General features: G+C 40.9%; 1 protein-coding gene across 1 annotated transcript in view; it reads left to right on the forward strand.

Moving 5' to 3' along the window:
• Positions 1-405: 405 nt before the first annotated feature.
• The window catches only part of DNAH11 (dynein axonemal heavy chain 11), a 321,410-nt gene continuing 302,239 nt past the window's right edge, over positions 406-19,576 (forward strand). The window contains exons 1-5 of the mRNA XM_013051673.2: positions 406-965; positions 2,417-2,560; positions 10,460-10,656; positions 11,291-11,489; positions 12,440-12,539. Of these exons, the coding sequence (XP_012907127.1) occupies positions 627-965; positions 2,417-2,560; positions 10,460-10,656; positions 11,291-11,489; positions 12,440-12,539 (979 nt within the window). The 5' untranslated portion in view covers positions 406-626. The remainder of the gene's footprint in view (positions 966-2,416; positions 2,561-10,459; positions 10,657-11,290; positions 11,490-12,439; positions 12,540-19,576) is intronic.

The raw sequence follows: 19,576 nt of genomic DNA on the forward strand, positions 1-19,576 counted from the left end.
CCTGCAGCGCGGGGCCTGAATTCCTGTTCCACTTTCCCCTCTTTAAGCAGCTACTGTGTGACTCAGTTTCCTTGCCCACAGAACAAACTGACCAGTCGGAGCCCTGACTTTTTAAGGATTATATGAAATAATCAAGGTGAAGGATTTAGTATGGAGCTCGGCACGAGACGGCATTGCTTAAACCATGATCAATCAGTGCTGGGCTTTTACTTTCGCTGGCTAGGAGCTACACCAAACATCCGCAGGCCCAGCAGCGAGAGGGCAGAAGCGGCGGCCCACCCAGCGGCTCGGAACCGTGGCTCTCGCTCCCGCCCAGTTCAGAGCCCAGAGCCCGAAGGCCCCACCCCCGGCGCTGACTCCGCCCCCAGCGGCTGGGGCGGGGACGCCGTCTCCCGGGAAACGGGACGCGCAGCTCAACTCCAGCCTGCGCCTGGGCGGGTAGAACTCGCCCTGCGAGCAACACCCTCCAGCCAAGTAGCCCCAGGTTGGGGCGAGGGACACGCTGCTTGCAATCTCCCGAGGAGGTGGGCGCCTCTCGCGACGCGTGTGGGAGGAGAGAGGAGTCCTCGCCCACCCCAGGCTGAGCAGGGGCGAGCGCCGGTCCCGCATCCTCTCGGACGCGCGGGATGGCAGCCCGGGAGGCGCGCGGCTTCCCAGAAGGCCCGGCCCTTCGCCTAACCCCGGGCGCTGACCTGGAGGTGGCGGGCCTGATAGACCTGGAAGAGGAAGAGGAGGATGAGGAGGCGGCGGCCGCCAGAAGAGCGCTGAGTTTCGCCCGAGACTCGCGGGTGCGCTTTCTCGGCGGCTGCCTGGAGCTGATGCTGGCGCTCCCGGCGGAGAAGTGGAGCCAGTATTTGGAGAGCGAGGACCACCGGCAGGTGCTGGGGGAGTTTCTGGAGAGCCCTAGTCCCACCGGCCTTGTGTTCAGCGTCGCCGCCGCGGGGCCGCTCGCGGTCTCCCGGGAGGTAAGGGACGACGGGCAGAGGGACCCGGTCTCGCCGTCGGCTCTGCATAGCGGGGACGGGCCAGTCGCGCCTCCTTGGGTTCCCGTGGAGCACGCATTCGGGCGCTTTAAAAAACTTTCTTTCGAGCTCTTGCTATGGATTCTGCAAAATCCCCCCCTCCCCCGCCACCACGTGCACCCACTCTGCAGTTAAGCATTAAGCAGCTGTAGTTTAGTTTTCTGGAAGGTCGGTTTGTTCGACCCACCGGGAAAAGCTGTCTGGGCCTTAGGCGAAAGGTGGGTTCTTGAAAGGTGGGTTCTTGGTTTTCCGCAGCTACCGTTTCAGTCGCTCTTGGGTCTGGGGACCTGTCTTTAAAAAATGTTTCGCAGAGCCTGAATGATTTGTCCTTTGCTCAGTCTGACTGCTTGTCAAGTTTCATCTCAAGTAAAATACTTCGTCCTTAAAAAAGTAGTGCCCGCGCAATCAGTGCTCACATGGTATTTACCAACCGTGGAGGGGGACAATCCCTTCTTTCTTTCCAACTTTTCCCCCTTTTATTTCCTCTTTTTCTTTCCTTTTTAAAATTAAAAAATTACTGCTCCACTTGAAGAGCTTGAAGATTAAGGTATCACAGGTGCATTTTTTTTTTAAGTGGGAAAACTTTGGAACAAGATTTACAGTCTTCAGTGTTGTACAGTGCCTCAGTGGAATGCTGTAGAAGTGTTTTTTGTTGCTGTTGTTGTTGTTCTATTTTTGGTTTGTTTTTGTTACCATCAGTAAAGGTGGTCACTTTAATAGTTGGGAAATGGAATCCCAGTGGAGAAAGAGACTAACAGGAGTTTGCCTTAGGATTTTGAGTGTTGAAATTTTTTGTTCTACTTTCACAGTTATAAATAATTAAAAATGTGTCAAACAAGGAGGTAGGACACTTAACTCCAGTATTCCCCAAGTTAAATGACAATATCTGAAGAAATAACTGAAGAAATATCTGAAGAAATAGTTGGGGAAATGATAGAATATCTTCATTAAACATTTTATCTTGAGAATAGAAGTAAATATTAACTTCCTGTGCCTGGTCTTCATTTCAGTTTGGCTTATTTCCAAACAACAACAAAAAGATTATAAAAAGGAATAAACCTTTGCTGAGATAGAAAACTTCTAAATTTTCATTATATTTGTTTTTAATTAGGAAATGTTATGGGATGTAATGATCTTGGCTAAATGGCTTGCCCTTTAAAGGTGATATTTCCACACCAATAATGCCATAAAATTAGCATTATAAAAGAACAAAAGTGTATACATTTTGTAGAAAGGAGGAAGAGCAGTGGAACTACTTTATGTATAAAGATAGGCTAGATGCCAGATTTTTTCTTTTTCTAGCAATCCAGCTTCAAGTAAGATACAGCAAATCCTGTTTGTTAATGTGGAAACTGTACTGTGAACTTAAACTAATCATCTTGCTCTTGTTTCAGATTCCAAGAGATGCAAAACATAAACTTGTCTATATTGCCAAGAAGATTACCAAAAATATTGGAATACATGGTTTTTCTCAAACAGTTCTATTTGGAGAGTTAACTGCCTTACCATTTGGACATGTAACTGCTTTCCTAGATGAGGTACTGGGCTATCTTTAATATCTGAATCTTTAATTCATCTCTATGACACTTGGAATTATTCAGAAAAACTCTTGGCTATTAAAAAAAATGTAGAAGCCAGTCATCTTTTTAGCGAGATAGTTGGAATATGATAACAGACTCTTTCTGAAATGAGATGATACTGGTGCTAATATTCAACGGACAGTAATTTGTAGGATTATCCTTTTTGTTTCTAAATAATGGAAGTAAAAAGCAGCTTAAATTGAATAGCCTTTTGTAATTAGCTCTAGTTTTAAATTCCACATTGAATGAAGACAAACTGACTCTTTGTAAATGAGTATTACAAGTTTTTCAGATTTCCCTTAGTTTCTGTGTCTCTCAGGTTAGATAAAGAGGAAAAGGCAATGGAAACAAAGTTTTTAAAATGATTGCTTTAAAATTCCTCTTTCTCTCCCCTTAGAGAAGAGCTCTCTAAACCCAGGTTACTTAAACTTTTAAGGTAGGATGTTTTAATGTAGGGTTTTTTAAAGGTTGTTTTTTTTTTTTTTAAGATTTTTCAAGGTTTTTAAAGTGGGGTTTAATGTGGGATCTGGGGGATTTTATTAAAGGCAGTCTGCTCTAGGAGGTCTGGGGGGGGGGGAGTGCCGATCTTCTTCCTGTCTAACCTTATACTTTTGGTGGTTGTTCAAAGACCAGCTTTGAGGAAAGATGTACCAAATGACCAGGTTTTCTAGAACTAGAGTAGTGGTTCTTAAACTTTGCTGAACATTAGAATCACCTGGGGAACTTTCTAATCTACCCTTGCCCTGTCACTCCTAATACCAATAAATGAGAATGGAGTCGGAGCCTGGTGGGAATTGAAGATCCCCAGGTGATTCTAATGTGCCCAAACTTCGGGAAACACTAGATCATATATCAGAGCTCCATGATCAGTTCAGACCTGCCATGGCGATGCTTAAGGTAGGAATAATTACTGGCATATGTATCAGGGTTTGCCAGTCTCCCTGTAGCATGCCTCTTCTGCTTTCCGAGCGTTGCTCTCTTGGGACCATCCAAGGTTTCACTCCCAATTTCGGTATCCTGCCTCGGTTTCCTGCCTCAGTTTCCCTCTCCTCCTATTGAATTGACTTGCTTTTCGATGATTTCAGGGAGATGCTAAGAGAGTTTTTAATCCCCCAAGCTTCTGGGGCACTTTTTGGTCTGTAGCAGGAGCTCAAGAAATTTTTATTGAACAGAACCTGATGAAAGAATTTCACATGACATGTGAATGGATTTTGGTCATTTGAACCCAAATTGCCATCCACTGGGGCTTGGAAGGGCAAGGTTGCACTCTTCTTTGGAGTTTTTCACTACCATCAGTGTCTCGCAACAGAAGATACACAGCTCTCTCAGGTTCCTCTTTCTTACCTTTTTCTGGATTTGTATCAGTACCAGGGTCTGCATTCTGCTCTGGAAAACGTTAAATGGAAGAGCATATGCCATCAACAAGTATGTTTATTGTAGGTATAAAGCATTCAGAACCTCAGAGTTTAAGTGGTTTAGAAGACTGATGTAATTATGCTTGAGAATCTGAGTATTAGGGGAAAAAAATGTGAGAATGCACTTATGAAGTCACCTGGGTTTGTTTATGAATAAGATTTAAATTCGGTATGAACAAAGCAGTAAGGCATGACAGTATGTTAGGTTAAAAGCATTTACAGACAGTATGTTAGGTTAAAAGCATTTACAAGGAGGGCCCCTGGTGGCTCAGTAGGCTGAGCATCTGACTCTTGATTTCAACGGATTTCAGCTTGGGTTGTGATCTCAGGGTCGAGGGATGGAGCCCTGTGTCAGGCTCTGTGCTCAGCGGGGAGTCTGCTTGAGATGCTCTCTCTACCTCTGGCCCTCCCTGGGCACGCTCACTCTCTTTAAAATAGTTTTTAAAAGGATTTTTGTGAGGATTGTCTTTGCTTAGTATCCAGTATAGCTCACAAAACTGGCTGATTGACAGTGGTTTATGCTGGGCAAGGTACTCCCAAACTTCTTTCTAGCTGAGAGTTCTCTCCCAAATTTCAAACTTGGAGATCCACTTGTTTTCCTGAAATTCATGCTTGTTGGATAATAAACATCCCAAACCTACTATTCAACATTGAACTCCTCTTCCCCAACCTGCATTACTTATGGTTACCTCCAGAACAGTGGATGTGAACTCCATTCTTGCAGTTGCTCAAGTCAGAAGACCTCAGAGTCAACCCTGACTCCTTTCTTTGTATCCATTCAGCCACAAAATCATGTAAGTTCTACCTTCAAAATACCTTCAGAATCCACCTTCGTACTCTCTTCCACCTCTGTGATTCTGGGCTGGTTCACCTTGGTCTCTCAATAGTCTCATAATGGAGGTCTCTGCTTTTGCATGTTTCCCATCTAGAACCTATTCCCAACAGAGCTGCTGGAGGGATTCTGTTGAAGCATGAGTCAGAACATGTCACTTTTCTGCTCAGACCCTGCCCTGGGTCCCCTTTGACTCCCTGTCATGTTCTCTGTGGATCAGAGCTCTCAGTATTAGCTAGACAGTTGTTACCACTCTAGAATCTCAGGACCTTCTTCAGAACTCCTGAATCCTGATTCAGGTCATCAGGTCATTCTTAGCCTTACTATGGAATGAAAACCCTAGTCCAGAATCTGTGATCTGACCTCTCCATGACTTTTTTGCTATTACTTGTCTTAGGTACATTGTCATTCCTGCTGTTTCTTTATCTTCCCCAGAATTCAGTGAGCACCTTCATGTGCTTCACGTCTTTCTGCTCAAATACTCCTTTTCGTAAAGCCACCCTTTGGGGGGCAGGAACCTTTGCAGGGTGGAGATTAGAGGTAGCAAATGAGGCACTCAGTTCAAGAGTGAAATTTACAGGTGGGCAAGGACGAAAAACAAGAACCCAGTGATCAAGATGTTTAGTGTAGCATGTTAAAAAAAAATTTAAAAATCAATACTTTAAATAAAAACTGGATAGTTCAAAGTGCCGTACTAGATCATATTGGAGCCTGGAGCAAAAATAAGTCAGTAATATCGGTTGCTGTCTTTATTTTGTAATGTCGATAATTTGTTCCTCATTACTTTCTTTGCATTAATTTTGATTTAAAAATGCCTTAAGGGGTGCCCTTTTGGCTCAGTCAGTTAAGAGTTGACTCTTGGGGGCACCTGGGTGGCTCAGTGGGTTAAAGCCGCTGCCTTCGGCTCAGGTCATGGTCTCAGGGTCCTGGGATCAAGTCCCATATCGGGCTCTGCTCTGCAGAGAGCCTGCTTCTCTCTCTCTCTCTCTCTGCCTGCCTCTCCATCTACTTGTGATCTCTCTCTGTCAAATAAGTAAATAAAATCTTTAAAAAAAAAAAAAGAGTTGACTCTTGGTTTTATCTCAGGTTATAATCTTAGGGGTCATAAGATCGAGCCTAGTGTTCATCTCCATAGTCAAAAGGGAGTGGGCTTGAGATCCTTTCGCTCTGTCTCACCCCATCCCACCTCTACACTCACGTGTGAGACTGCACACTCATTTGCTCTCTCTCTCAAAGCCTCAAAAAAGCAAAACAAAATATTACTCATCTCCATTCCTAAATTTTTTGGTACCCTTAGATATTCAGCTCCAATAATATCCAATAGGTATTCAGCTCCATGAAGGCCTCACTTGCCTTACCCTAGCCCCTGCTCTGAGTCTTTGTTTGGCTCCCGGTTGTGGCCCAGACACCTAAGACCTTGCCTGACTCATGGTAGGAGCTCAGTACTTGTTCAGCGAATCAAAGTCAGTTAAGGGCTACTTGACATGCTGTTCCCGTAAGAGACAAAACACTGAGGCATCAAGGTATTCCTTTAGAGAAGAAGCACTTGGTGTATGATCTCTGATAGTCCATTTTAATCTTTTTGGACGTGTGAAAAGGACACTTGGGGAATTTCATGCTAATCTCAGTTAATAACCTATATTTACTGAAGACCTACTTAGTGCTGGTGACAGGACAGACGTGGCAACTAGTGACGTAGTTTGGACCCTCAGGAAGTATGCAGTCTGTTCAGGGAGGTGGACTGCTGGGTCTGCCGTAGGAGGCCACAGTGGTCATATTGTGGGAGCCTAGGGGCACTTGCCACACCTGGAGGGCTGGCAGGGGTGTGCGGACTCGGGAACAGGATGATTATAGATCTCACTTCACCTGGGATGCTTTGGGTTTCCACCTGTTACAGATCAGTTAAGGTCTGTTAATAATTTTCCTCTCAAGGTACCATAGCTGTATAGTGAATTACTTGGTCCCCACAGTGTGGAAGGACAAGGAGGAGAGAGCTAGGTGGAGGAGGAAGGGCATTCTGAGCGGAGAGAGAAACAGTGTGAAGGCACAGAGGTGAGGAAATGAAGTTTGATTTTTTATTTTTATTTTTTAATTTTTTTAAAGATTTTTTTATTTGACACACAGAGAAAGATCACAAGTAGGCAGAGAGGCAGGCAGAGAGAGAGAGAGGGAAGCAGGCTCCCTGCTGAGCAGAGAGCCTGACGAGGGACTGGATCCCAGGACCCTGAGATCATAACCTGAGCCCAAGGCAGAGGCTTAACCCACTGAGCCACCCACACGCCCAAAGGTTGATTTTTTAAAAAGGAGTGGATTATTGTAGCTGGACAGGGGAACCAGAGCTGGAAGGTGGTGAGAAACAAAGTTGGAGAAGCTGATTAGAAAAAACCAAATGGACAAAGAGACAAAAACAGCCGTGTATTTCAGGTAGTTGCCAGAAAAGACAATGGCCAAGCCCATACTCGTGTGTTGATTGGAAGATGGTTGTGGTAATGCACATTCTGGGAAGGTTTTTATCAGGGCAGCCTTAATTAGGAAGTTGTGGAGTCGAATGGAATGTCAGTGGTCCTTCATGCCTTTCATTCCAAGCTAATCAACTTCTAACTTTCTGATTTGTACATTAACGATAGCCACACTACATACAAGGACTAGGAACTGGTGATTCTGTTGAATGAAGGAGAGACTGATACAGTAATTGCTTTGGAAGGTACTGAGGGAGATTTCTGGTGTTTGACTTCTTTAATGGGATAGAATAAGGAAGGAATGGACCAAGTGTTTGAACTGTAGGTAGGGAAAGTCATTTGTGCCTTCATATTTTTTTTTTCCTCTTTTAAATGATACTCTGGCTTACAGTCAATGGTGAGCAGTTTTTGGAGTTTGACTCCACTCCACAGAGTAATGGAAATTGATGCTGAGGTTCTCGGGGCCTCTCAGACTTCTGTCTCCAGCCTGGCTCTCTCCTAAACTCTAAGCTCAGATGTCCACCTTCCTTGTGGATGTGGCCACTTAGTGTGTAATGTCTCAGATCTAACCTGTCTCAAGTTGAACTCCCAGTCTGCTCAACATCATTACGTGTTGCCATACAGTGTGGTTTGTAGAGCTGTATTATATTTAGCAAAACTATTTAAAATGTCATGTAGCTCTTTATTATGTTGACCCAAATCCTTAAGGAAATAATAATTGTGAATTATCCTCATTACTCATTTGGCTTCAAGCCCAAATGGAAATATGATTTGGTTTTTGAGGTTAGTGTCTAGGTCCCATCCTTGGGCATTCCAATTTAAGAAGTCTAGGAGACTATGGTGAGTGCTGTGAAATGTGTAAGCCTGATGATTCACAGACCTGTACTCCTGGGGCAAAGAATACATTATATGTTAATTAAAAAAAAAAAAGTAAAGAGGGAAAAAAAAAGAGTCTGGGAGAAGCCCTGTCTCCTGAAAGTATTGCCCAGGTGACAGTCTCTGTTGACTTAAGAACCATTATGAAAAGAAAATCCCCAGTTAAAAAAGAATTAAAGAAGGGGGGACACCTGGGTGGCTCAGTCAGTTGGGTTCTTGACTCTGGATTTCAGCTCGGGTTGTGGTTTCCAAATTGTTGGGTTGAGCCCTGGGTTGGGCTCTGCAGGCATAATGGAGTCTTCCTCTCCCACTAGCTCTGCTTCTCCCTCCACTTGTGTTCTCTCTCTCTCAAATGAATAAAATAAAATCTTAAAAAAGATCAAAGAAGGTAAGTAGAGAAAACCATCACTAGGCCCCATAGTTCTTTAATTTGTAGTTATACATGGTACACCTATTGAATATGTAAACAGTCAAATTATTTTAGTTTTCAGGAAAAGCTTGGAATTTTTCCTCTACACCCCAAAAAGTAGGCAAAAAAAAACTTCCCAATGGAAACAAAATAAAACCCCCAACTAATTGAATTACTCTGTGTATAGTTTAATAAGACGTACTCTAATTAAATAGCACATCCCAGGTCTATTTGTTTTAAACGAGGTTTATAGTGATGCTCTAGCTCTTTGACTAATCACTCTGCAAAGCACATGGCTCAGAATTTCACAGTTTTATCTGCAGTGTGTGACAGAAATACTTTAAAATAAGCTGGCTTTGTCATAGAATCATAAGTGGAGTGAAAGTTTGAAACCATACCCAGTAAATTAGCTATGCTGAATAACCAGAATTTTCCTCACGCCTGATGTTCAGAAATAGTTGTTGAAATCTGGGATTTAATTGAGAAAGAAGTTTTCCAATAGGTCAGTGCATGTTCCGCCCAACAAGCTTTGACCCTTCAGTGTGATTTCCAAAACTCTTCATGAACAACTCTGCCTTTCCTGAAGCTAATTCTGGGCAGGCCAGACTGGCAGTTTTCCAGAAGCATTTTGCTTCTGGAGTCCTGATCAGTGTGTTTATCCTGTGTTTCTACTTCGCATTCTGAATATGCCTCAAATCATGGCAGTTCTTGGAGCAAAGGACCTAACCCACTGAGCCATTGCAAGCAGAGACTGTTTCTTACTCTGCTCTTCTAGCTTGACATGTAGAAGGCGCTAAGCAGGAAAATGTAATAATGTGATTTGGAAAGAATTATTTCAGCACCGTTAGAAAACAAAAGTGATTGTATTGTCAAAATAGACTTTGAAAAGGGGGAGTAATTATATTCTGAGCGTTTTAGCTAATGGAAATTTTATGGTATAATGCTGGTACACCTGGCGGATTATCAGAAAAATGAAAAGTGTTGGAAATTAGTCGATACTAGAAAGGAGTGGGAAAGCAGAAAGAGGCTAGAAACTTCATTCACTCAACAAGATTCTTATTAACGTATGCTAGGCACTGGGAACACAAACACGATTGTTGAAGGCTTTCACATGCTTGGTATCCCATATGTGATGCTTCCATTTCAGTGGTAGAGGGAATTCCAAAAAAGGGCCATATGATTAACAAACATGTATTTTTTTTTTTAAGGTTTAAGATTTTTTAAGATTTTTAAGATTTTATTTATTTATTTGACAGATCACAAGTAGGCAGAGAGGCAGGCAGGGTGGCCGGGGAAGCGGGGTCCTTGCTAAGTAGAGAGGCCGATGTGGGACTCGATCCCAGAACCCTGAGATCATGACCTGAGCCGAAGGCAGAGGTTTTAACCCACTGAGCCACCCAGGCACCACATAAACATGTTTTTGACTATGAAACTTGAATGCACTGGTATGCCCCCAGGGGTTGAGAAGATTTATTCACTTTTGCTTTGATGTGATTCAAAAAGATTTTTTTTTTCATTTATGTACTTGCCAATGTGCTTGGTTTGCCTGAAGAAAGCTATTTGCCTGCCCGATGTGACTGTGCTTGGTTTATGCAGTGTTTGAGTTATTGGGAACCTCCTCGAATGCTTGATGAATGGGTTAATGAACCAACAGGCCGCGTCGTATTTCCACTTTGAAAGATTTTATCTAATTGATGAAGTCTCAATGGGATACTGATGGTGTCCTGTCTTTGTAAATTTGATATCCTAGGAAGGTATTGAACAAATAGAGTGGTTTTGTGGCTGATTTTGTGTGATAAGAAAATCTTTGAAGGAGTATGTTGTCTGCAAATTAACCTCTTTTTGAAAATGTTTCTCTTTCTGTAGATTTTAGTGCCCATTCTTTCTAATAGGAACAACCATAAATCCTGGTCCTGTTTCATTTCACAAGATGTGGAACGCCATGTAGAAGTCATGAAAAGTAAAATGCATGTTTTTCGGGGCAAAATGCTGAGAAGAACTCTTCTACCAATTCCCACGATAGCAGGGAAAATGGACCTGGATCGGAAATACTCTGAGACCAAGTATATAATGATATGATATACATAGGTTGTTAAAATGGAGATCCCACATACCCGATTAATATACTTTCCCCAGAAAACTATTCGTAAGATAATTATTAGAACTATATAATTTTTTAAAGTTGTGCAGAGCACCTATTACTTACAAAGTATCCTTCTTGGGCTCTTGTGTGGCTCAGTCAGTTAAGTGACTGCTTTAGGCTCAGGTCATGATCCCAGAGTCCCGAGATCGAGTCACACATGGGGCTCCCAGCTCCACGGGGAGTCTGCTTCTCCCTCTGACCTTCTCCCATTTCATACTCTGTCTCTCAAAATGGATGAATAAAATCTTAAAAAACAAACAAACAAACAAAAAAATCCCACAAAGTATCCTTTGCTGTAACAATTGCAAAAAGCAAGCTGTAATAATTGCAAGATGTCAGCCAAGTTCTTTGGGTAGTAATGGTGTGAGCATATGCTCATTTGTTATACAGTGTTGATGCCACAATTAAAATTGAGGCTGTAAAAATAAAAGATCTGATTCTGAAATACTTAAATTTGGGAAGCTAGTTCATGTTAAAAATACTGCTACATCCGAGTCCTCTCTTCCTTTGGGCGGGGTAAATTGGTTTTTGAATTATTCTGTTGATCATTTCAGTGTTGGTATGCTAGACATAAATGAAAGGATGCTACTCCATGCAATTGAGACTGTGGTTATTAAATGGTCACATCAAATCCAAGAGATTGTAGAAAAAGATTTTGTGCAGCCCTTGCTGAGTGGTCTTCACTCGAATCCTCAAACTGAACTGGATTTCTGGATGATGAGGAGAGAGAATCTGTCATGCGTTTATGATCAAGTAAGTAGACAGTTCCTCCACGTGGCTTTTCAACTAATTTAGCCAAGTCCGTTGTAGAATCTGGTTTCTGGAACAGTGTTTTTTAATCACTTTAACAGTTTAACATACTGTCTTTGACCTAATAGTCCGTTCTCATTCCGAAGTTCTGTATCATTTAAAAATGAATGGGATGGGGGCTCTTGGGTGGCTTAGTTGGTTAAGTCATCCTACTCCTGATTTCTGCTCAAGTCATGACCTCAGGGCTGTGAGATGGAGCCCCACCTCAGGCTTGAAGCTGGGCATGGAGGCTGCTGGGGATTTCCTCTCTCTCTGCCTTACCCCCAACTTGTGTGTGTGTGTTCTCTTTCTATTAAAAAAGAAAAAAAGTAAAAATGAATGGGAATTAGAAGTAATTTTGCCTTTTTGAGACTATTTTGACAGCTTTTGATAATTGGAAACACTGTGGCATAGAGAGTGGTTCCCCCAGGGAAATGTTGAAGATGGTAAAATTTAATTAATCTAGTTGATTGAATTGATTTAAGAAGGAGTGGGGAGTGTTGCTTGGTGGAGAGATGCGGCTTTGGAAGAGCTAACTTTGCTTCCTCTGGTGTTTGCCTGACGTAGTACTTAATTTAATGTTCGGAAAACTAAGACATTCATTTGCATGTTCACATGTCTCTCAGATTTTCTGAAACATAGCAAGAGATTTTATATGGAAAATTTAACATTTTACACATGAAGTGTAAGTTGACACACTTTTTGAAAACTCAAGAGTTATAAATGTAAAATAAAATTCAAGCTGAAGGAAGAAATGCTGTTAAAAATTATTTTCAACCTGAAACCATATACGTCTTTGCGTATGAAATGCTGTGTGTATCGTGCATGATTGGAATAGAACTTAAGTATTTCATTACCAAATGCATCTATTTAGACATTATTACAGCTTCTGCTTCATTTTCTTTTTCTATTAGCTTCAAACTCCTGTTGTCCTCAACATGGTTAGGATCCTGGAAATTAAACAGAGCAGCTATTTTCCAACTTTGAAGGACATTTTTACGGCTGTGAAAAATGGTAAGACTCTTGTTTTTTGGTCTGGTGTTGGTGTCCCACTTTATCTTACCCCACCTGCTGCTGCCCAGCCTCATCTACCCTTCACCATTAGCATGTGCATGAGGTGATGGCCCTTGGCTCTTCTAAGGATAAATTAATCTTCATCAGTACTTCGTTCTCCAGTGATATTAAACTACTTTTCGGATAGATTGTAGGGACCTAGCAGACAGGCTCCAGATGAAGTTCTAATCAGAATGTATGGGAGCAAGGCCTTTGCGGGGGGTGAATGGAAGCCCAACATGGGCGTTTCTTAGTCAATGTGGGGCTACGCTTAGTCCAGTAACTCTCTGATAGAGTCTCTGGTTCTTGGCATTCACAACACACTTAATTCAAAAGAGCTCAAATTCTTCATCGAAGTTTCTGTGAGGATTAAACAGAGAGGACAGTCTGTTTGCCGAATTTTGGACAAGTGCATGCACATGGTGAAAAACCAGAAGTTTCAATGAAAAGTCTCCTTGTTCCCTCACTGTCCAGTGTTAGCTCCACCCAGGGGTGACAGCCATCTTGTTTCTTGACTTCTCTTCTTGTTTCTTGAGGCATATTTAAGTGAAAAGGAAAACACATGACTGAAGTTTTTAATGTTGCAAATGGAAGATAATTGGAAGATAATAACTTTTTTGGTTTCTAACATTAGAAAATGATGGCTTAATTTTTTAAAATTTATTAATTATTTTTATTACCATATAATGTATTATTTGCCCCAGGAGTACAGGCTTACACATTTCACAGCACTCACCATAGCACATACCCTCCCCAGTGTCCATAACCCAACCACCCTATACCTACTCCCCCACCCCCCAGCAACCCTCAGTTTGTTTTGTGAGATTAAGAGTGTCTTATGGTTTGTCTCCCTCCCATCTTATTTTTTCCTTTCCTTCCACACCAAAGCCCCCACCCTGTCTCTCAAATTCCTTGTATCAGGGAGATCATATGATAATTGTCTTTCTCTGATTGACTTATTTTGCTCAGCATAATACCCTCTAGTTCCATCCATGTTGATGCAAATAGCAAGATTTCATTTCTTTTGATGGTTGCATACTATTAAACTGTATATATATACCACATCTTCCTTATCCATTCATCTGTTGATGGACATTCGGGTTCTTTCCATAGTTTGGCTCTTGTGGACATTGCTGCTATAAACATTCAGGTGCACATGTGCCTTCGGATCACTACATTTGTATCTTTACGATAAATATCTAGTAGTGCGACTACTGGGTCGTAGGGTAGCTCTGCTTTCAACTTTTTGAGGAGCCTCCATGCTGTTTTCCAGAGTGGCTGCACCAGCTTGCATTCCCACCAACAGTGTAGGAGGGTTCCCATTTCTCCACATCCTTGCCAGCATCTGTTGTTTCCTGACTTGTTAATTTTAGCCATTCTGACTGGTGTGAGGTGGTTTGTCATTGTGGTTTTGATTTGTATTTCCCTGAGGCCAAGTGATAGGAAACACTTTTTCATGTGTCTGTTGGCCATCTGGATGTCTTCTTTGCAGAAATGTCTGTTCATGTCCTCTGCCCATTTCTTGATTGGATTATTTGTTCTTTGGGTGTTGAGTTTGATAAGTACTTGGTAGATTTTTGGATACTAACCCTTTATCTGATATGTCATTTGCAAATATCTTCTCCCATTCTGTCAGTTGTCTTTTGGTTTTGTTAACTGTTTCTTTTGCTGTGCAAAAGCTTTTGATCTTGATGAAGTCCCAGTAGTTCATTTTTGCCCTTGCTTCCCTTGCCTTTGGCGATGTTCCTAGGAAGAAGTTGCTGCAACTGAGGTTGAAGAGGTTGCTGCCTGTGTTCTCCTCAAGGATTTTGATGGATTCCTGTCTCTCATTGATGTCTTTCATCCATCTTGAGTCTATTTTGTGTGTGATGTAAGGAAATGGTCCAGTTTCATTCTTCTGTATGTGGCTGTCCAATTTTCCCAACACTATTTGTTGAGGAGACTGTTTTTTTTTTTCCATTGGACATTCTTTCCTGCTTTGTTGAAGATTAGTTGACCATGGAGTTGAGGGTCTATTTCTGGGTTCTCTATTCTGTTCCATTGATCTGTGTGTCTGTTTTTGTGCCAGTACCATACTGTCTCGATGATGACAGCTTTGTAGTAGAGCTTGAAGTCTAGAATTGTAATGCCACCAACTTTGGCTTTCTTTTTCAACATTTCTCTGGCCATTAGGGTCTTGTCTGGTTCCATGTAAATTTTAGGATTATTTGTTCCATTTCTTTGAAAAAAATGGATGGTACTTTAATAGGGATTGCATTAAATGTGTAGGTTGCTATAGGTAGCATAGACATTTTCACAATATTTGTTCTTTTAATTCATGAATATGCAATGTTTTTCCATTTCTTTTTGTCTTCCTCAATTTCTTTCATGAGTACTTTATTGCTTTCTGAGTACAGCTTCTTTGCCTCTTTGGTTAGGTTGATTCCTAGGTATCTTGTGGTTTTGGGTGCAGTTGTAAATGGGATCAACTTCTTAATTTCTCTTCTGTCTTGCTGTTGGTGTATAAAAATGCAGCTGATTTCTGTGTGTTGATTTTTATATCTTGACACTTTACTGAATTCCTGTATGAGTTCTAGCAGTCTTGGAGTGGAGTCTTTGGGGTTTTTCACATAAAATATTATATCATCTGTAGAGTGAGAGTTTGACTCCTTTCCTGATTTGGATGCGTTTTATTTCTTTTTGTTGTCTGATTGCTGAGGCTAGGACTTCTAGTACTATGTTGAATGTCAGTGGTCATAGTGGGCATTCCTGCTGTGTTCCTGACCTTAGGGGAAAAGCTCTCAGTTTTTTCCCCATTGAGAATGATATTTGCATTTGTTGTGGATTTTTCATAGATGGCGTTGATGATATTGAGATATGTACTCTCTGTCCCTACACTTGAAGAGTTTTGATCAAGAAAGGATGCTGTGCTTTGTCAAATGCTTTTTCAGCATCTATTGAGAGTATCATATGGTTCTTGTTCTTTCTTTTATTAATGTATCACATTGATTGATTTGTGGATGTTGAACCAACCTTGCAGCCCAGGAATAAATCCCACTTGGTCGTGGTGAATAATCCTTTTAATGTACTGTTGGATTCTATTGGCTAGTATTTTGGTGAGAAGTTTTGCTTCTGTCTTCATCAAGGATATTGGTTTTTAATTTTCCTTTTTGATGGGATCTTTGTCTGTTTTGGGGATCAAGGTAATGCTGGCCTCATAAAACGAGTTTGGAAGTTTCCCTTCCATTTCTAATTTTTGGAACAGTTTCAGGAGAATAGGTACTAATTCTTCTTGAAATGTTTGGTAGAATTCCCCTGGGAAGCCATTTGGCCCTGCGCTCTTGTTTGGTGGGAGATTTTTGATGACTGCTTCAATCTCCTTACTGGTTATGGGTCTGTTCAGATTTTCTATTTCTTCCTGGTTCAGTTTTGGTATTTTATACTAAAAATTATCTAGGAAAACATCCATTTCTTCTAGATTGTCAAATTTGCTGGCATATAGTTCTCATAATATGTTCTTATAATTGTTTGTATTTCTTTGGCGTTGGTTGTGCTCTCCTCTTCATTCATGATTTTATTTGGGTCCTTTCTCTTTTCTTTTTGATAAGTCTGGCCAAAGGTTTATCAATCTTACCAATTCTTTCAATGAACCAGCTCCCAGTTTCATTGATCTATTCTACTGGTCTTTTGGTTTCTGTTTCATTGATTTCTGCTCTGATCTTTATTATTTCTCTCCCCTTGCTGGGTTTGGGCTTTCTTTGCTGTTCTTTCTCTAGCTTCTTTAGGGTTAGGTTGTGTACTTGAGACCTTTCTTGTTTCTTGAGAAAGGCTTATATCACTATATACTTTCCTTTCAGGACCGCCTTTGTTACGTCCCACAGATTTTGAACAGTTGTGTTTTCATTTTCATTTGTTTCCATGACTTTTTTTTTTCAATTCTTCTTTAATTACCTGGTTAACCCATTCGTTCTTGAGTAGGATGCTCTTTGGCCTCCAGGTATTTGACCTCTTTCCAATTTTCCTCTTGTGATTGAGTTCTAGCTTCAAAGCATTTGTGGTCTGAAAATATGCAGGGAATGATTGCAGTCTTTTGGTACCAGTTGAGACCTGATTTATGACTGAGGATATGATCTATTCTGGAGAATGTTCCATGTGCACTAGAGAAGAATGTGTGTTCTGTTCCTTTGGGACGGAATGTTCTGAATATATCTGTGATGTCCATCTGGTCCAATGTGTCATTTAAGGCCTTTATTTCCTTGTTGAACTTTTGCTTGGATGATCTGTCCATTTTAGAGAGGGGGTTGTTGAAGTCCCCTACTAATATTGTATTATTGTTGATGTGTTTCTTTGATTTTGTCATTAATTGGTTTATATAGTTGGCTGCTCCCATGTTGGGGCATAGATATTTAAAATTGTTAGTTCTTTTTGTTGGACAGACCCTTTAAATATGATATAGTGTCCTTCCTCATCTCTTTTATAGTCTTTGACTTAAAATCTAATTGATCTGATATAAGGATTGCCATCCCATCTTTCTTTGGATGTCCATTAGCATGGTAAATTATTTTGCACCCCCTCACTTTAAATGAGGTGTCTGGAGGTGTCTTTGGGTCTAAATTAGTTTCTTATAGACAGTATATTGATGGATCTTTTTTTTTAATATCCATTCTGATACTCTGTGTCTTTTGATTGGGGCATTTAGCCCATTTATTTTCAGGGTAATTGTTGAAAGATATGAATTTAATGCCATTGTATTGCCTGTAAGGTGATTGCTACTGTATATTGTCTCTGTTCCTTTCTGGTCTACTACTTTTAGGCTCTCTCTTTGCTTAGAGGACTCCTTTTATATTTCCTGTAGGGCTGGTTTGGTGTTTGCAAATTCTTTAATTCTTGTTTGCCCTGGAAGCTTTTTATCTCTCCTTCTATTTTCAATGATAGCCTAGCTGGATATAGTATTCTTGGATGCATATTTTTCTCATTTATTGCTCTGAAAATATCATGCCAGCTCTTTCTGGCCTGCCAGGTCTCTGTGGATAAGTCAGCTGCCAATCTAATATTTTTACCATTGTATGTTACAGATTTCTTGTCCCAGGCTGCCTTCAGGATTTTCTCTTTGTCACTAAGACTTGTAAGTTTTACTATTAGATGATGGGGTGTGGACCTATTTTTATTGATTTTGAGGTGGGTTCTCTGTGCCTCCTGGATTTTGATGCTTGTTCCCTTTGCCATATTGGGGAAATACTCTCCAATAATTCTCTCCAATATGCCTTCTGCCCCCCTCTCTCTTTCTTCTTCTTCTGGAAGCCCAATTACTCTAATATTGTTTCATCTTATGGTATCACTTACCTCTCGAATTCTTCCCTTGTTGTCCAGTAGTTGTTTGTCTCTCTTTTTGTCAGTTTCTTTATTCTCTGTCATTTGGTCTTCTATATCACTAATTCTCTCCTCTGCCTCATTTATCCTAACAGTAAGAGCCTCCATTTTTGATTGCACCTCATTAATAGGTTTTTTGGATTTCAACTTGGTTAGATTTTAATTCTTTTATTTCTCCAGAAAGGGATTTTATTTCTCCAGAAAGGGTTCCTCAAATATCTTCCATGTCTTTCTCAAGCCCAGCTAGCATCCTGAGAATTGTCATTCTAAACTCTAGTTCTAATATATTACCAATGCCCATATTGATTAGGTTCCTAGCCATCAGTACTGTGTCTTGCTCTTTTTTTTGTGTGGTGAGTTTTTCTGCCTTGTCATTTTATCCAGATAAGAATATATGAACAAGAGAATAAAATACTGAAAGGGTGGCAAAGACCCAGAAAAGTGTATGCTAACCAAATCAGAAGAGACCCAAAACTGGGGGGAGAAGATAGGGGAAAAAAGGAAATAGATATAAAAAAGTTAAAAATTAAAATATATATGTATATATATATTTTAGACTGGTGAATAGAACAGAGCCACCCACTTGATTTTGGATATATTCTTGTCTCTTAGAAGAAACCACCTCCCAACATTTAAAAGAAAAACTTATATATATATACACAAAAATAAGGGTAAACACGATGAAGGGATGGAATATGACTGTAAAGATGAAAATTAAGAAAAAATTCTTAAAAAGGAATTGATAGGATAAGTTGGTTGGAAAAAGAAAAAATAAGAGGAGAGAATGTGCTCAGGCTGGAGACTAGAACAAAGGCATGTGCTAGATTTAGGGTATATTTTGATCTAGTAGAAGAAATTGTATTCCAAAATTTTAGAGAAAAAACTATATACAAAAAATAAGGTTAAATACCAATGAAGGGATAAAATATGACTATAACAATGAAGTTTTAGAAGGATTTTTTTAGAAAGGCATTGTTATGATAAACTAGTTAAACGTTAAAAGAGGAAAGAGGAAAAGTTAAAAAAAATAGAATAAGGAAAAAATAAAATTAGAAAAAACATTTATCCAGGACTAAAGGATCATGACTAAAATCCATGAATTTTATGCGTTGCTTTCCCCTAGCTCTGGAGTTCTGCTCTTCTTCTTGATTGGTGAGCTTGATCTTGGCTGGATGTGTTTGCTGATCTTTTGGGGAAGGGGTCTTTTGCAGTGAGTATCAAATGTCTTTGCCTGAGATGGAATTGCACCACTCTTGCCTGGGGCCAGGCTAAGTAATCTGCTCAGGTTTGCTCTTAGGAGCTTTCCATGGAGCTTGAGAGGATGGGAATGAAGATGGTGACCTCCCAATCTCCAGCCCATAGTTGCTGAGAGCTCAGGGTCCCGCTCTTCAGTGTGCCCTCAAAGCAAAACAGTCAATACTTCCCACCTCCCTGGTCTCTGGCTGTGCTCCATGCTCACCTGGCCTGTGACTGAGCATTTCTGTCTCTGGTGCATGGCCCATTTGGAGTCCTCAAACCCAGCAGATTCCTGCCACGTGCTCCCATGCCGCTCCTTCCGAAGGAGGAAGGTGAGTCTCTCTGGATCTGCCACTTATGGAGTCCCTGCTCAAAGAGCACTGGCTCAACTGTGCCTTGGATCACTGTTTAAT

Source organism: Mustela putorius, unplaced genomic scaffold (assembly GCF_011764305.1).
Source record: "Mustela putorius furo isolate JIRA1106 unplaced genomic scaffold, ASM1176430v1.1 tig00003845_pilon_pilon_pilon, whole genome shotgun sequence".
Classification (NCBI taxonomy): Eukaryota; Metazoa; Chordata; class Mammalia; order Carnivora; family Mustelidae; genus Mustela; species Mustela putorius.